The 15,013-nt window shown below is 54.4% G+C and overlaps 1 protein-coding gene and 1 long non-coding RNA gene across 2 annotated transcripts; one reads left to right on the forward strand and one right to left on the reverse strand.

The window, feature by feature from the left end:
* The first annotated feature begins 99 nt into the window (after positions 1-99).
* Positions 100-1,402, forward strand: LOC306655206. The gene is made up of 2 exons (XR_013762229.1): positions 100-192; positions 1,097-1,402. It is a non-coding gene; the product is annotated as an uncharacterized lncRNA (long non-coding RNA).
* A 64-nt stretch (positions 1,403-1,466) lies between these two features.
* Positions 1,467-14,270, reverse strand: CLN6 (CLN6 transmembrane ER protein). The gene is made up of 7 exons (XM_079129596.1): positions 13,993-14,270; positions 8,977-9,091; positions 7,989-8,087; positions 6,217-6,405; positions 5,850-5,905; positions 4,312-4,434; positions 1,467-2,791 (listed from the first exon to the last, which is right to left on the reverse strand). The coding sequence occupies exons 1-7, from the start codon at positions 14,076-14,078 to the stop codon at positions 2,521-2,523; spliced, it is 939 nt and encodes a 312-aa protein (XP_078985722.1). The 5' UTR covers positions 14,079-14,270; the 3' UTR covers positions 1,467-2,520.
* Positions 14,271-15,013: the final 743 nt, after the last annotated feature.

The following is a 15,013-nucleotide window of genomic DNA, read 5'->3' on the forward strand; positions in this document are numbered from 1 at the left end:
GATGGGCAAGGGGCACAGAGATGGCCCTCAGAGGCCCAATGGCTTTTCCTTCCCCCTGTCCCATGTGCCCCAGAGTGGAGGGCTCATGAAGCCCAAGCTTTTTTACTTTTTTCCTGTTTTCTTATCAGTGGTTCTCTAATTTGAATAAGATTACACAGCCCCCCCCCCCAAGGCCCACCCTGCTCATGAGAGGTCCACCAAGCCCAGTGTCCTACGTGGTTGAACAGCATCCCTAGAATTCATATCCGCCTGGAATCCATGAGTGAACTTATTTGGAAAGTGGGTCTTTGCAATAGAATTTAGATGAGGTCACCCTGGAGGAGTGTGGATCACAATCCAAGGAAGGGATCCCGGGCTGCAGAACCACAAAAGCAGAGATGGGTGGGCTCACTAGCCAAGGAACACAGGGATTGTCTGTCCCACCAGAAGCTGGAAGAGGTGAAGGATCCTCTCCTCATACCTGCAGAGCACAACCCTGCCAACACCTTGGTTCTGGACTTCTTAGCCTCCAGAACTGAAAGGATTAACTGTTTTGAAGCCATCAAGCTTGTGGCACCTTGTCACAGCAGCCCCAGGAAACTCACGAAAGGCCGAAAATTTGCCCCTGGGAACGCTGCCCCCACCCCCACCCTGAGGTTGGCTCACTTAGATCCCACAAGATACAGACTCGATGTCTGAAAGGGGTGGGCTGCTTGCTCCTCCCCAGGTTCCTGGTGAAGTGGAGGCTGCAGGTCTGGGGACCGCACCTTGAGCCATCAGGATCTGGAATGGAGCCTACATCAGCATCCCTGCAGGGCCCATCTGCTGGTTCTGATTCAGCGGTGTGGGCAAAACTCTGCATTCTCTTCTGACGTCCTAATGTACTGAGAACCACTGGCCTGTGACTTTCTAGACGACGAATCAAGACATTTTCCCAGGGAAACATGCAAACTGCCAGAGAGATCTCAAGAGGGACAGGAATCTTCAAGGCTCCAGTAATTTATTTCTTCCCTTTCTAAACAGCCACTTTTATGGCTTTTTACTTTTTTCCTGTTTTCTTATCAGTGGTTCTCTAATTTGAATAAGATTACACAGCCCCTCCCCCCCCCCAAGAGAGGTCCACCAAGCCCAGTGTCCTACAGGTAAGGAAGGAAGCAAAGAAGTGTGCTGAACAGGTGGGGGCACAGGACACAGGGATGTGGCTGTCTCCTGTCTGGTGTTGTCTGATAACATCAGCTCATGGTGGCTGTGGGGGAGGCTGAGACCTTGGAATATTAAGAACTGAGGTTTCTAGAGGGCAAATGATTTACCCAAGGCTAAGTGACACCTCCAGTAAACCAGCTTCCCCTCACCTGCCAAAAGGCAGCACAGCAGGGAGGCCCAATGGGACATCCTTGAAGGGCAGGTCAAGAAATGCCCTGTCCCCATTCCTCTGAAAAGAGCTGGACTGACCAGGATGAAGAGGCTCTTCTGCTCCCCACCCCCCACACAGAAGCCCACTAAGAGGTGTGCAGAACCAGTGGGCAGTGGCCAGATCAGGCTGAGTGGCCCAGGACTGCTACTAGAGGGAACCTTGGGTTCTAGCCTGGGACCCAGGCCAACCAACCTGTCTCCCACTCTGGGCCTCCTCCTACCTCCCCGTGGCACACCCAAAATCAGAAATAGCCTCCAGCCAGGCTGGATGCCCCACCAGCCTCTGTTCATCCTCTTCCTACCCAGGGCTGCCAGCAGGCAGGGACTGGCCCAGGGTTTGGGGGACCCTTAGGGGTGGGGTGCAGGCCCACAATGTGAGAAGAGAATCTCAGGCCTGGAGAGAGGCAGGGCAGACCCCGGAGACCCATAGCACACAGGGCCTGTGCAACTGGAATGAGGCTGCAGTCTGTGCTGAGGGCCCCCAGGCCCCTGGGGGAAGGCAGGCTGAGGCAGGGGTCCATCCTGATGGGAGCAGGGCCACTGGCAGTGGGCAGAGATTCAGGCTGACAGGGCTGAGCGTGGAAAGCTTTGAGGTGCCCCTACAGGGTGACTCAGGGACCAGAGCCAGGGTTTCAGAACTCCTCCCATGGCAGCTCAAGAAGCCACGGCCAGCTGCACCACGTGGGCACCATGACTTTTCTGGGACGGGAGGCTGGAGCTGCAGGTGGGCCAGCATGGCCAAGCCCAAGGCTCAGGCCAGGCCTCTGGCTCCCTGGGGTGAGGGTGGTTCAACACCATGGGGGACTGGGGTCAGATGAGGATTTGGGGTACACACACCACTTCCAGGCTGGAGAGGGTGGTGACAGGACAAAACCATCCATCCATGAAAGGCTGCCCCGAGGGGTCAGCAAGCCCAGAGCCCTGAGCCACTTCGGGACTGTGGGTTTGTCTAGTGCAAATGAGGCCCCTCGGGGAGAGGCGCTTTGATCGACAGCACAGAGTCTGCGTAACCTAGTGTCCAGGGTCAGCACAGGCCTGAGGGTGAGCAGTGGCAAGAGGGCGCGTCAGGGCCACATTGCCCTCCGTGGCCCATCTGGCCTGGTGGCAGAGCCGTGGCGGATGCCCAATTCAGTGCTGACTGCTGACGTGGAGGGTGTAGAAGGCCCAGGGCTCAGGGACATAGATGACACCTGGGTACTTCTTCCTGAGTACGGGGTCATTCCACAGCCAAGCGACCCAGAGTGCCACCAGCAAGAGGGTGAGGGTGAAGGAGCAGAAGAGGAAGAGGCCGTTGCTGTCCAGGAAGAGGCGCCTGCGCTTCTGGTGTAGGACGAGGGCCAGCATGGCAAAGAAGGTGAAGACGAAGAGGATGAAGATCTGGCCTTCGGTGACCAGGTACCTGGAGGGCGGGTCACGAGTGAAGGTGAGAGGGGCGCCATGGCAACCCCATCCTGCCCAGCATCCCTCCTGGGACCTGGGCGCAGGCTGCCTTCCCAGGAAGTCAGGGCAGCTCACCAGGTGAGAGGCCCAGGGAGTCATGCCCGTCGGCTGCACCCATAGGTGGCATGTTGGTTGGCTTGTACTTGCTAGTGGTAAAAGTTTTGAGCTAATTGCTGATGTTTAAATGAAAGAATATCTAGAATTGTGGGTTTTTAGCTTCTCTGGTCATATCAGAATATTTCCGCAGAACAATAACCGACTAGAGCAGACAGCAGCTGTCCCTTTCGGAGAGCACTGTTCCACACTCTGCCACAGTCCCTGCCCATTGCTACAGCCTCACCTGCCGCCTCTTGCTGCTTGCCCATTATCTGTGTGACTTCCTAGGCATTTGGGTTTGGGAATGCAGTTGCCATTTATGGCAGTTGTCATTAGTGTCTCCCTGAAGGCTGAGACATGGTCTAAGATTCCCAGAGATGCCACAGTACCTTGGGGCAGTATGGAGCACACAGCCAGCTCAGTGGCTCTTGTTGGAGGGTTTCTGGGGGGTTACCTGCTTATTCTCTCTAGGGAGAGTCACACTGCTGACTTTGGGGAATTTGTGTGACACCTTGGAGACTCTGTTTTCAAGTGCCATGCATCTCTTACTAGACAAGCACACTGTTCAACAAATGGCTGGTGCTCCTGCCACGGCCTCCCGGCACCAGCACGCTACAGGTAAGCAGCGGCTGGAAGGTCCAGGCCCTTTCCCTCTTGCTGTAAATGCCACTGTTCCTTTTAATCCTGTCCTCAGGGAGCATATGGATCAGCCCTGGTGGGGCCTGAGTCAGGCAGGGCAGTCAGTCAGGCCCTGGAAGTGGCTGGAGCTGGCCCAGGGAATGAGGGGACCCTCTTCATGTTTGGAGGGGCTACCAATCAGAGATGGGCCCCTGGGTCCTTTGCAATACCACAACCTGAGGCAGCAAGGGCAAGAGGTTGAGGTCTGGTTGAGGTCTGGGTCCTCTTTAAGAGGAAGAGGAAACCAGGCAAGGTGTCCTGAGGTCTTGGCCTTCCTCCGAGTCTGTCCTCGTCGTATCTGTGGTGCTTCCAGTTTACAAAGCCCCTTTCTCTCCCCTCCCCACATCCTCACCATCTTCTGAGGGAGACAGGTAGGTATTACCTCCATTTCACAGAGGGGACACTGGGGCCCAGTGGGCTCTGGAGGTCTAGGGTTGGAGGTGGGGAGGAGTGGGGAGGAGAGGGGCAGAGAACAGAGAGACTGTGCCATTTATTCTCCCTCCCACCAGCCTGTCATGCTCAGGCCTGGGCTTCCTGGAACAGAAGCCACCACAAAGCACTGTCATAGCCCCTACTAGACAGTGACCTGGAGAGGGCCAGTCCCACCTGGGGCCACCACAGGTCGGTGGTCAGATGTGGGTTTTCACTGTGGTGGCTCACTTGGCCCTGCCCTGTCTCCACCTCCAGCTCTGAATGAGCACTCACCAGTAGTATAGGCCACTGGGTGCCACCAGGAGCAGAGCAGGCGCTGGCATGGAGTTCCCGGCTTTGGAGGCAGTGAAACAGCCGCTGAAGTACATGAAGAGGATGAGGAAGAAGGGGATGTACCTGTGACAGAGTCTGTGTCTCAGAGGCCTGCTGTGTGGCCCTGGCAACTGGCTTCCATCCAGGTCTCCTTCCCACCATCTTTTCACTGGTTCCTTGATTGTCTCAGGTTTATAAAACACCTCGCTTAGGTGAGGGACACTCCCCTGCACCTAGCGTTCCCAGCACTGGGGGTCAAGGGTCAAGTGTGGGACAGGAACAGAAACAAGATGATGAGGCTCACTCCAGTCAGAGGCCCACAGGCTCCACACTGCCCTGGCCGCCTCACTCATTCCATGGGGGGACATGGGGAGTGTGGGTCTGTCTCATACACACCCAGACGCCAGCAGTCCCAGTTCCATACCAGCCTAGAAACACTGACCCAGCAGGGCTGAGGATGGAGCACACACGGCCAGGCCCCCGAGGCCCTCAGTGAAGCCCTTCAACCACTCAGCTCCCAGCTCCCAATCTCATCCAAAGTTCACCCTCTCCTCCCACATGCACAAGGACAGAAACAGTCTTTTTTCCATTCCATCTCTTCTCTTCCCTTCCCCACATGGCCCATCTCTAGCTAGTTACCCAGGCTTCTTTCCTTGCCCCTCTACCCTTCCCAAACCTTCCATGGGAAAGGTCTCAGGCAGGGCCAGGGAGAGCAGGGAAGAGGCCTGTCCAGGGACCCTGAGGCCCCCTGAGCCCGAAGGGTCTACTTCATGCCCTGAAAACAGACCCATGAACACATGTGGCCTGAGTGAGCCCAGCCGGCTCAGGCTGAGTCACCAGGTCCAGGGCTGGCTCCTCCCTTCCTAGGCATCAATCTGGTCTTGCCCCTCCCTCTGGCCTGTTTATCCTGTGCAGGGCAGAGGGGTGCAGATGGCACCTCCCAGCTTGGGCTCTGAATCTCCTGAGGCTGAATCTACATTTCTGAGGTTTCCTCCTGACTGCAGGGAAGGGGGATGGGGAGAAGGAGTTCCCCTGGGAGTTGGTGGGGGGGGCACAAATGGTACAATGCCCTCCCTTCTGCCCCCACAACTAGTGCGCTGCCTCTTCTCAGCTTCGCATTCTCAAAGTGCTTTGCCTGACCCAGGTAGGGGTCCCTTCTCCATCCCACCCCATCACTGTTAGGATGCGTGGTGTTGTTTATCAAGGCTGCAATCTCCTTCCTCCCCACCCCCAGGAGCCAAGCTTGGCCAGGGCTGGAGAACAGCCACTCACTGCCCTCTAGTGGCCTCTATGGGCACTGCAGGCAGAAAGGAAGAAGCTGGACCACTGTCACAGGCCAGCAGGTGGGGATCTCTGGTAGGCTCACTCGGGGTCCCACTCACAGCACCTCACAGGGAAAAGAATACCATTCCGGCCACTCTACTCAACACATGGCGATCTGGGGCCCAAGTCCAACGTCCTGGCCCTGGGATGGACAGACTGGCCCTTCACTCACTCACCACATGGAGTGGCCCAGGTATTCGTCATAGTAGTAGAGCAGCTCAAAGGAGTCGATCTAAGGAGGCACAGACATGGCGGGGTTAGAGGGGGAAGTGCTTCAGTGGGTGGGCAGCGCCTCTAGCCCCTGCTTCCTAGCACAGATTTCCCCTTACTGCCCCCATTCCCTGCCCTCTATCAGACACGGCCCAGGAGGGAGCCAGTTGATGGGACACTTCTAATAATCCATGAGCATCCTGGCTTAGCAAGGGCCACTGTGCCCCTGCCGAGTGGAATGCCTTTAACACAAGGTCAGGTGAGGCCCATGCCTTCAGCCTCCCAGGAGGGTCTGCCCAGAGAGCTTCCATGCGGAGCCACAGGCGGCCTCACCAGCGTCTCAGGCTTGAGATTCTTGATGATGGGGTTCTCCCGGACGGACAGGTGGTGCTGGTAGCCACTGAAGAGCAGGCGGTGATTGACAGAGTCGCCCACCAGGTGGATGCTGGCGCCCATGATGAAGGTGATGATGCTGATGTAGACCATGGAGCGGGGCAGGGTGCGAGGAGACCGCTCGATGAGCTAAGGGTCAGAGTGAGGTCCGTGGCATGCCCCTGCTTCTGCCACCTGTGATACCCTCTGCCTCGCTCTCTCAAACAGGGGTGGGGTGAGGCCCTCAGGGGGCCAGTCCAGCTCCAGATTCTCACATGACCCCATGAACCCAGCAGGGGTTGTGGAACATCACCCTCTTCAGGGGAGAATCACTTGGGACCAGCTCACTGCTCATGGTCACATACATGACAGGGATGACACCAGGCCTTTGACACAGGAGTCCAGGCTCCAGGCCCAGCCCTCCACAGCCCCAGCTGTGCCTGGGTGGCTGGCTGGTCTGCTGAAGGGACTTGATTTCTAAGTGGCCGGTTCTCAGCAAACAGGAAGAAAACGTTAGGAGATGGGGAAAGGGTTGGGCATTCTGAAACCACAGAAACTATACTTGCGGATCACACCCCTCTTCTCTTGGAGATTTGAAAAAGAATTTTTTTAAACAAAATGACAGGCACAGTAGGAGATGGTAATGTGCTTGCCCCACCCCCCCATCCACCAGCTCCCACTGTCTCCACATTCCATAGATCCAACCAACCACAGGGCTGAGACACTGGGGGGAAAAAACCAAAACAAAACTGTGTCTGTACTGAATGTGCACTTCTTGTCACAATTGCCTAAGTAATACAGTGTACCTGACAACTGACACAGCATTTAGTTTAGTTTTTTGTTATGGGCAGGGGGGAAGCGCTGGGGATGAAACCCAGGGTCACACACAGTAGGCAAGCACTCCACCACTGAGCTACATTCCCAACCCTACTTATTTATAAGAAGTGATCTAAAGGTGATTTAAAGTATGTTGGAGGCTGGGCACGGTGGTGCACGCCTAAAATACCAGCAATTTGGGAGTCTGAGGCAGGAGGATTGCAAGTTTGAGCCCAGCCTGGGCAACTCAGCAAGACTCTGCCTCAAAATAAAAAATAAAATAGCTGGGGGTATAACTCAGTGGCAGAGCACTTGCCTTGCTCTAGATTCAATCCTTAGTGCTGGGAAAAAAAAAAAAAAAAAAGTAAATGCCATGCTATTTTATGTAAGGAATTTAAGCCATCTGCAGATTTTGTTATCCAGAGGATTCCTGAAACCAATTCCCTGTGGAGACTGAGGGATGAGTAGTTCAAGAGCCCTTGTCTGCCGAAGGGCAAAGTCACAGTCTCTGCTCGGTGCTCCAGGGCCACCCCAAAGCCAGGGCTCTCCAGATGAGGGACAGGGTTCAGCTTCTGTTGCTACCTCTTCCGCCACATCGTACACACTGGCCTCTCCAACAGACCCCAGCCTTTCCCAACACACCCTAATCACGCCTTCTGCCTCTGTCCCCCAAGCTGTCTGTAGGTCCTCTTGCCTAATCACTTTTCCTGCTTCATCTGTTGGCTCACTGGGCCCAAGGAGGGGCCTATCTCCACCCCTGAGCCAGCAGCAGCCCCACTTCTGCTGGCCCAGACCTTGGACTCTTTCCTTCGTCAGTCTGCATCCCCTGATGCAGGCTGGGGAAAGCTGGCTTCAGCACCCAGGGCTGGCACCAGCTCCCTGCCAGGCATGAGGGGAAGGCAGAACAAAGAACTTACCTTGAGCAAGAGGAAGGGCGTGATGACATTATAGGCCATGTGGAAGTAGTCCCCCACGCTGGGCTTGTTGAGAGGAAACCACTGGAGAGGGAACACCAGCTGGGGATGGAGGGGAGGAATGTACCCACCAGACAGGCCTGCAAGGCACCCCCTTAATTCTCTGTGAGCTCTTTCCTGTGCAAACTGCCCTCTTGGCAGTGCCCGGATGGAAGGACTTTAAGACGGGAAACTGAGTCCCACAGAAGATAAATGGACATGTTCCCAGTCACAAGGTAGATAAAAACCCAGGGCCTGAACCTGGACTCTCTCCCAGTGAGTACCATATAAATGGCCCTGAATTCCAGGAGACTACTTTGGGACGTGGCCATGCCACCAATTTGCTGAATGACCCTGGCAAGTCCTTCCCGTCTCTAGGCCTCGGCTTTCCCGTTTGTAACACAGGAGAGGAGGCCCACGTAGTCCACTTGGACACAGAGCTCTGGCAGTCCAGGTCCCGTGATGATGGCAAAGACCTTGCTAGGCCCACATGTGAAAACTGCTCTATCCACTGAGTGGACAGACAGCTTCCAAACCAAATCACAGTAGACGTTAGGCAACCAAGTAGAAAATAGATATGATTTACAAAGGAACTTCAATTCTTCCTTCCCTATAAGAGAAAGGTGGGTAGGGGGCAGCTACTCCCATCTGTAATGCCCTGTCCTCCTCCTGGGCTATCCCAAGTCCTGGCCTGGGTGGGGAAAACTCACAAGCAAAGTCAAAACATGTCACAACCCCCTGACTGTGTGCATAGTACCTGTTCTTTGAAAACATGAGTAATGACTCCCTAGACACCCTCACTTGCTATAGCTGCCTGGCTGGCCACAGGCATAGAGCTAAAGTGCTCCTCTGTTTCCTGGCAGGGGAGGTGACTCATCTCAGGTCATTCAACAAATTCACGTCACACTTCCTCAATGCTAGGCAGGGGCTCCATCCCCAGTTTCATATTCACCATGGCAATGGGGCGGCCAAAGTCCAGAATCCAGTTCTGCAGAGTAAAGTAGAACCAGAGGTCGAGGTGGAAAGGAGCCGTGTGCTCAGCCTCCTCAGCCTTGATGGAGCTGTGCCTGGGAAGGAACAAGATGAGACAGGTCAGCTCTTCTTCTGTGAGAATATTCCCCCAAAATGAGCCACAAAGAGGGGTGGGGACTTAAAGGCAGGAAGACACACAGGACTGAGGTCTAGGGAAATGTTTTTGCTGGAAATACTGAGGTACTTGTCCAACATCACACAATTACACCTTAAAAACAAAATGGTTAGACTCCAGGGCTTACACTTTCAGCCTCCATCCCAAAGTTGTATTCATAGTGATTGGCACATGGGATGGACACATGACTTAAGCTGGGCCAATCAGAGTCCTCCAATGAGATCTGCCTTACAGGGGGGCCAGAAGGGAAAGGATCTCCTCCCCCTTGGCTCTGGGACTAGAAGGGGGTAAGGGGGGGGGGGGCTGCTGGATTTTCCCTTTTCACTAATCCACAGTGGAACTGAGAAGGAAGCCAGCAGGGTCAAGCTGATGTGAGCGATGTAGCAAGAATGGAATGCCACCTGACAACACATCCCTTTAGCAAAGAAGTTGGTCCCCTGCTGTTCTTAGATGCACTGAGGTTCAAGGGCTAGCTCCAATGCCTCTGGGGAGGTTTCTCTGATGAAGCGTTTCCCAAAGGCCCACTAGGGCCACAAGAAGCACCTTATGCTAACTCATCATATCATGGTGCTGGAATTGTGCTCCCCAGCTGGGCCCTCGAGAACAGAGCTGACCTTTGAGGCTCTCCCAACTCATCTGCCTTCCCATTAGTCCAAATCCTCTTTCCAGGCATCTCTACCGTTTCTTTCACGCCCCCCAGAGACAAACAGCCCACTACCTCCTAAGATGACTGATCCGAGTTTCACTGTCCTGTTTGTGTCCAGAAGAGGCACTGCGTGACATGGACCCATGTTCTCCAAAGTTCTCCGTTTGGTACCTGAGTCAGGACCAGTGACCCATGGCTGATTTAAAGCAATCACAATTACCAGTTACTCCTTTCCTAAGGGCAAACGTTAGTTAGAAGCATCTCAAAGATTTTCCTCCGTCAAAGTTATTTCTTTCATAAATTTCCAGGATCCTTTTTAGCCAGATCCAAGGACAATTCACACTGGAGCAACTAGAGGTCAGGGAGGCGAGTCCTTGGGGATCTCACTGAACTCTGGTGGCAGGAGTCTTCCGGTCCCTCCTTGTCAGTGTCCACCCCTCCCAAAGAACACAACTGTGTGGTCTGCCAGGAGCTCTGGCCAAGCCATCTCATCTAATCCTCCCAGCAGCAGCGGGAGGCAGGAGGCAGAGCCCTGGCTGCTGCTTCACAGAAGCAGACGCTGCGGCTTAGTGGGGCTATGTGCTTAACCACTGTCGCCTGGGCAGTAAAGGGCTGCTGCAGCCATTCCTTTTGCCACCCTATCTCTATTTCCCAGCCCCTTCTTTCTCTGGGAAGAAATGGTGTTTCCTTGGCTACAGGGATGGCTGGCGACCAGGCTGGCCCAATAGGATATTTCTAACTGGAGATCAGGAAAGAGACCCCTCCTTTCTGGTTTTGGGGCACTAAGGTCACAAGTCCCAAAGCTGCCTGTAACCAAGGTTCTACCCTCCAGGGACTGCCAGGTGTGAATGAAGAAAGGATGGGGAGGGGATCACGAGAATGTGCAGTGGCTTGGCGTCCCTGAGCCAGCGCGGTCCCTCTTGCTGCAATGCACCCTGGCTTTCTGTTACTTGCAACCCAGGAGTCCTGAATAGCACAGAATTCAAACCTGGGTTTCCACGAATTCAAGACCCATGCTCTCTTTGATTCGTATAAGAAGTCAAGTGGCATATTAGGAGATCAAATTAGAAAGGGATCAGTGTGGCCTGGGGCAGTACATAATACCTCTGGGAAGGAAGGAAGCCCAGAGGCAGGGAGGAAAGACCTGGAAGTGGGAGTGCCAAAGGCCCTACAGGCAGCTGAGAGGCTCGCCACACTGGGGACAGAGGAAAAGAAGGGAGGGCCTGTGAACCTTCAGAGGGGGTAGATATCCAGAGTAACTGGGAGGACAATTCAGGGCTCTGAGACAGGGTCAGCAGAGAGGTACCACCTTGCTCCTTCTCTTAGTGACCATCAGGGAAGGGCTTCAAAATGCAGCCAGTGACAGCCTCCAAGCTCAAAGTCAGGATGAAGGAAGGTAAGAGCCCTCAGTGTTTTGCTTTGAAACCTCCAAACTGGGCAAAAATTGGGATGTTGGGGACAAGGAGACTTGAAAGCCTAGGGAGGTACTTAGGTAGGTGCCTGTGGAGGTAGTGGGGGCCTCATACATACTAGGAACTATTTCCTCTTCTATCTTGGGAAGCATCTCGGTCAGAGGGAACCTCTGTCACTAGTCCAGCCTCGCTTGGCAGGGCAGGGAAGAAAAAAAAGTAGTCACAGGGCCTCCCAGCCTGGGAATCAAGATTGATCAGCTTCTGACTGGTTTTCTTCTGTTGGGACTCTGATGGCAGGAGATCATGGAGGCTAATGGCACCTCCTCTGCTGGCCCTCACCTGAGGACGAGCAACCGCAAGGCTACCCCAAGCTCCTGACTCCACAGACCACATGCTGAGGCCCTGCCCATGCTAGCCCTAGGTCTCAATCACCAGTACCTGCTGCTTAGAACAATGGTGGGCTCACAATGGCAGGTAACCTGAAACAAACTTGGCCTCCGCTTTCCTCCGCAGCTCTCCAAGTCTACCTTATGGAGAAACTGACACCATGACAGTTGGGGAGCGTGAGCCGAACGGTGGAAATACTCAAGGCAGCATCTGCAAGGCTGGATGGCAGAAAAGAGAGAGGGCTGTCCTGGAGAAGTCAAGTAGGGACCTATGAATGGAGACTACAGAAAGGCTGATGTTGATTCTATATAAAGAATGGTAAGACAGCAGACATGAACGATTTGCTCAAAGAAAAAAAACAGGAAATGCAGGCAAAAAATGGGGGGAAGCAATTAGAAATTTCAGGAAAAATACAAGAATGTAAATGTAATTGTTAACCACAATTTGGGTCCAGTGGGAACAATAGCTTAAACAGCTTAAATAATGTCAACATTGTATATTGATTTTCAGTGTTTACAATCAATCCACAGACATAACGTACATGATAATTATGACCCCCTGAGTGCCTGGCAAATGATGGGCACACCAGAGGTGCTTAATGAATGTCTGCAGAACACAATCAATGTTTCTGGTCAGTAAAACGGTATAAGCCTCAGTCTGGTCATCTGAACCTATTTTCTCATCAATAAAATGATCAACTCATAGGCTGAGGTGAAACTTAGATGGGCAAATGGGTCATAAAGTGTAGGCAGGTATCACTTAACGATGGGGCTAAGTGCTGAGAAATGTGTCTTTAGTGATTTTGCCCTGTGTGAGCATCAGAGAGGATATTTACACAAAGATGGCTACAATAGCACTAAAAAAAATTTTTTTTGTACTAGGATTGAACCCAGGGGCATTTAACCACTGAGCAAAATCCCCAGCCCTTTTTTATGTTTTATTTTGAGACAGGGTCTTACTAAGGTGCTGAGGCTAGCTTTGAACTTGCTATCCTCCTGCCTCAGCCTCCTGAGTTGCTGGGATTATAGATGTCCACAACCACCTCTGGCTAAGTGATATTATCTTATGGGGTGGCCAACATAGATGCAGTTGTTGACCAAAATGTATGTGACACAAGACAACATATCCTCAGTAATTTGTTTCCTAGTGAAAAAAACGGCCTATGGTTCCTCAGTAGCAAAAGAAAGACCTGGCCTCAGCCCCGTATGCCAAACTTCTCTCATAATCCCAAATCACAAGCTTACTAAAACTGAGTATGAGGATGCGCCAAAATCTTCCACGACCCCTCAGTGCCTAAGGGATAAAGGCTGCATTCTTAATCTGTCGGTCTGGCTAGGCTCAGGGTTGTATCCACCCCCAGAGCAAGAACTGCCTCAAGTTCTGCGCTCTAGTCCCAGGCCTGGTGTATGAAAAGCGCTGCAAAATCAGTTCTCCAGTCGCTTCCCCTTACACTGCACCCTTTTCCCCACACTCATTCCTTGGCTGGAACAGCCCTTCTTCCTTAGGTGCCCTGAGGAGTCCTCTGAGATTCCCTAAACTTCCAGCATTACTTAGCACGTTGCTGGGGCTCTGACCTCCCCGGCTCCTACAGTACGAGAAGACCTTGGGTAGATAGGCCAAAGGTGCTTAATGAATACCTGCTGAACACAATGCACGTATCTGATCAGTAACACAGGATGAAGGCAGAATGGAGGGAAAGATTAAAAGGTGGGGCCTCTAGTTCTGCCCCGCCCAATCAGATACACCAAAACGGTCTCCCCTTGGGTTAGAGAAGGGCTCTGCATAGCCTCGCTGGGAGCTTCCTTGCTTCTCGGCTGTCCCTTCTGTTACATTCTCTTTCTTGGGCTCCTCAGGGCAAAACGTGAGCCTCCCGATTAACAGCAGAATCCAAGTCCTGTTCAGGATGGAGGGACGCTGAGGACTCTGAGGCAGCACCCGGAACTTCCAGAAGAGCTGGAGGCGCCAGAGCGCGGTTGCGTCCCCTGGGCCCACCGCTCCCGCTGGAGTTTTCCCGACCATTTAAGAGTCTCCCCAGCCCACCGGCCGTCAGGTGCTGGCCCAGTCACCGGGGGAAAGGGTGAAGAGGAGGAGCATCCCAAACTTTGGGAAGGGGCTGCCCCAACTCAAGCAACGGCGGGGCGGGGTCCCGGGGTTCCGCTGAAAGAGAGTGAAGATTGAAGCCGGCGCGGGGCAGGGGACTAGGGGGCCGCGGCAAGGGTGGTGCAGCCTCAGCCCACGCCGGCCTCCTCTCCGCCCTGGCCCGCCCCATAGAAGGGCCTGCCCGCCGCGCTCCTGGTCTCAGGCCCTGGTCGCGAGGCCAGTCGCCCGGCGCTGAGACCACCCACCCGCCCGCTCTTGCGGCCAGCGCGCGCGCACCTGGCTTGCAGGAAGGAGGCGCCGAGTTGCGAGCCCGGGCCGCCCGCCGCTCCCGGGTGCTGCCGCCTCCGCGCCGCTGCCTCCATGGCTGCCCTGCCGGCGTCCCTTGGCCCAGTCTGCCAGAGCCAGAAACCAGCTTGGCGACGGGCGAAGGGACTCTGCAACAAGCGCGGGGTCGGGAGGGAGAGCGCGGGCAGCGGAGGCCGGGCCGGGGGTGGGCGGGGCGACCCGCTCCACGCGCAGGAGCGCACGGCGGCGGTGGCGGGGCTGGTGCGCTGGCGGGCGCGCGTGCGCGCAGCGCGTGTGACCACGTGAGGGCCGGGATTTGCCGGGGTATCCTGCGCCTCCCGGGAGGCGGACTGAGGCCCGCGAATTGCGCAGGAACCGAGTGGGGACATCGGGAAAAGACCACGCTGACTCACGAGCTGCCCTGGGGAGCAGGCACGGCCTGATTTCTCTCGTTTTGGGGGACCGTCCGACCTGGGGGTTTCGTGTCCTTCCACGGTATACTGGACGCCTTCTTTCCTTGAATAAACGGTGTTTATTGTTAAAAATAAACACTGTGGTCCTTGAAGATAGGAACTAAATAATCGTTGGGTTAGGGTAGGACCCAGAGGAACAGCGAACTCCTTCCAAGTTGGAGTAGACTGGGCGTGGTCCAGAGTCCATTCATGATTTTGTCACTCTTGGGCTTTGTGGCTTTGGAAAAGTCAGTTTTCCACCTCTCCTCTCCCCTCCCCCATTTAAGCAGGTATTAATGTCTCACTGTGAGGGTGCACTGTGCAGGGAGGACAGAAACCCTGCTCTAGTGGGGCTTGCTTTGGGGGTTATTGGTAAGTGATGTGAGGGAGACAGTGCTGAGGTCAGATAACACAGGAGGTAGAGTCAAAAGTAAGGCTTTGGAGGAGGACATATTAGCAGGGCTTTGGACTTCTAAGCTGAGAGTGAAATGAAACAGTACTGGCGAAACGCACGGGAGTTGGGGAGAACGATTCTGGTAGAGGAACCATCCACGCAGGGG

The sequence above is a fragment of the Sciurus vulgaris genome (assembly GCF_902686455.1).
Source record: "Sciurus vulgaris genome assembly, chromosome: 2".
Taxonomy (NCBI): domain Eukaryota; kingdom Metazoa; phylum Chordata; class Mammalia; order Rodentia; family Sciuridae; genus Sciurus; species Sciurus vulgaris.

What these genes read in the sequence shown, in the direction of transcription:
- CLN6 (XM_079129596.1), bottom strand. Translation starts at nt 14,078, where the DNA reads ATGGAGGCAGCGGCGCGGAGGCGGCAGCACCCGGGAGCGGCGGGCGGC. An exon ending in GCCTCCTTCCTGCAAGCCAG is followed by an intron (nt 9,092 to 13,992) that starts GTGCGCGCGCGC and finishes GTTCCTTCCCAG; the next exon opens with GCACAGCTCCATCAAGGCTG. An exon ending in TTGGCCGCCCCATTGCCATG is followed by an intron (nt 8,088 to 8,976) that starts GTGAATATGAAA and finishes CTCCATCCCCAG; the next exon opens with CTGGTGTTCCCTCTCCAGTG.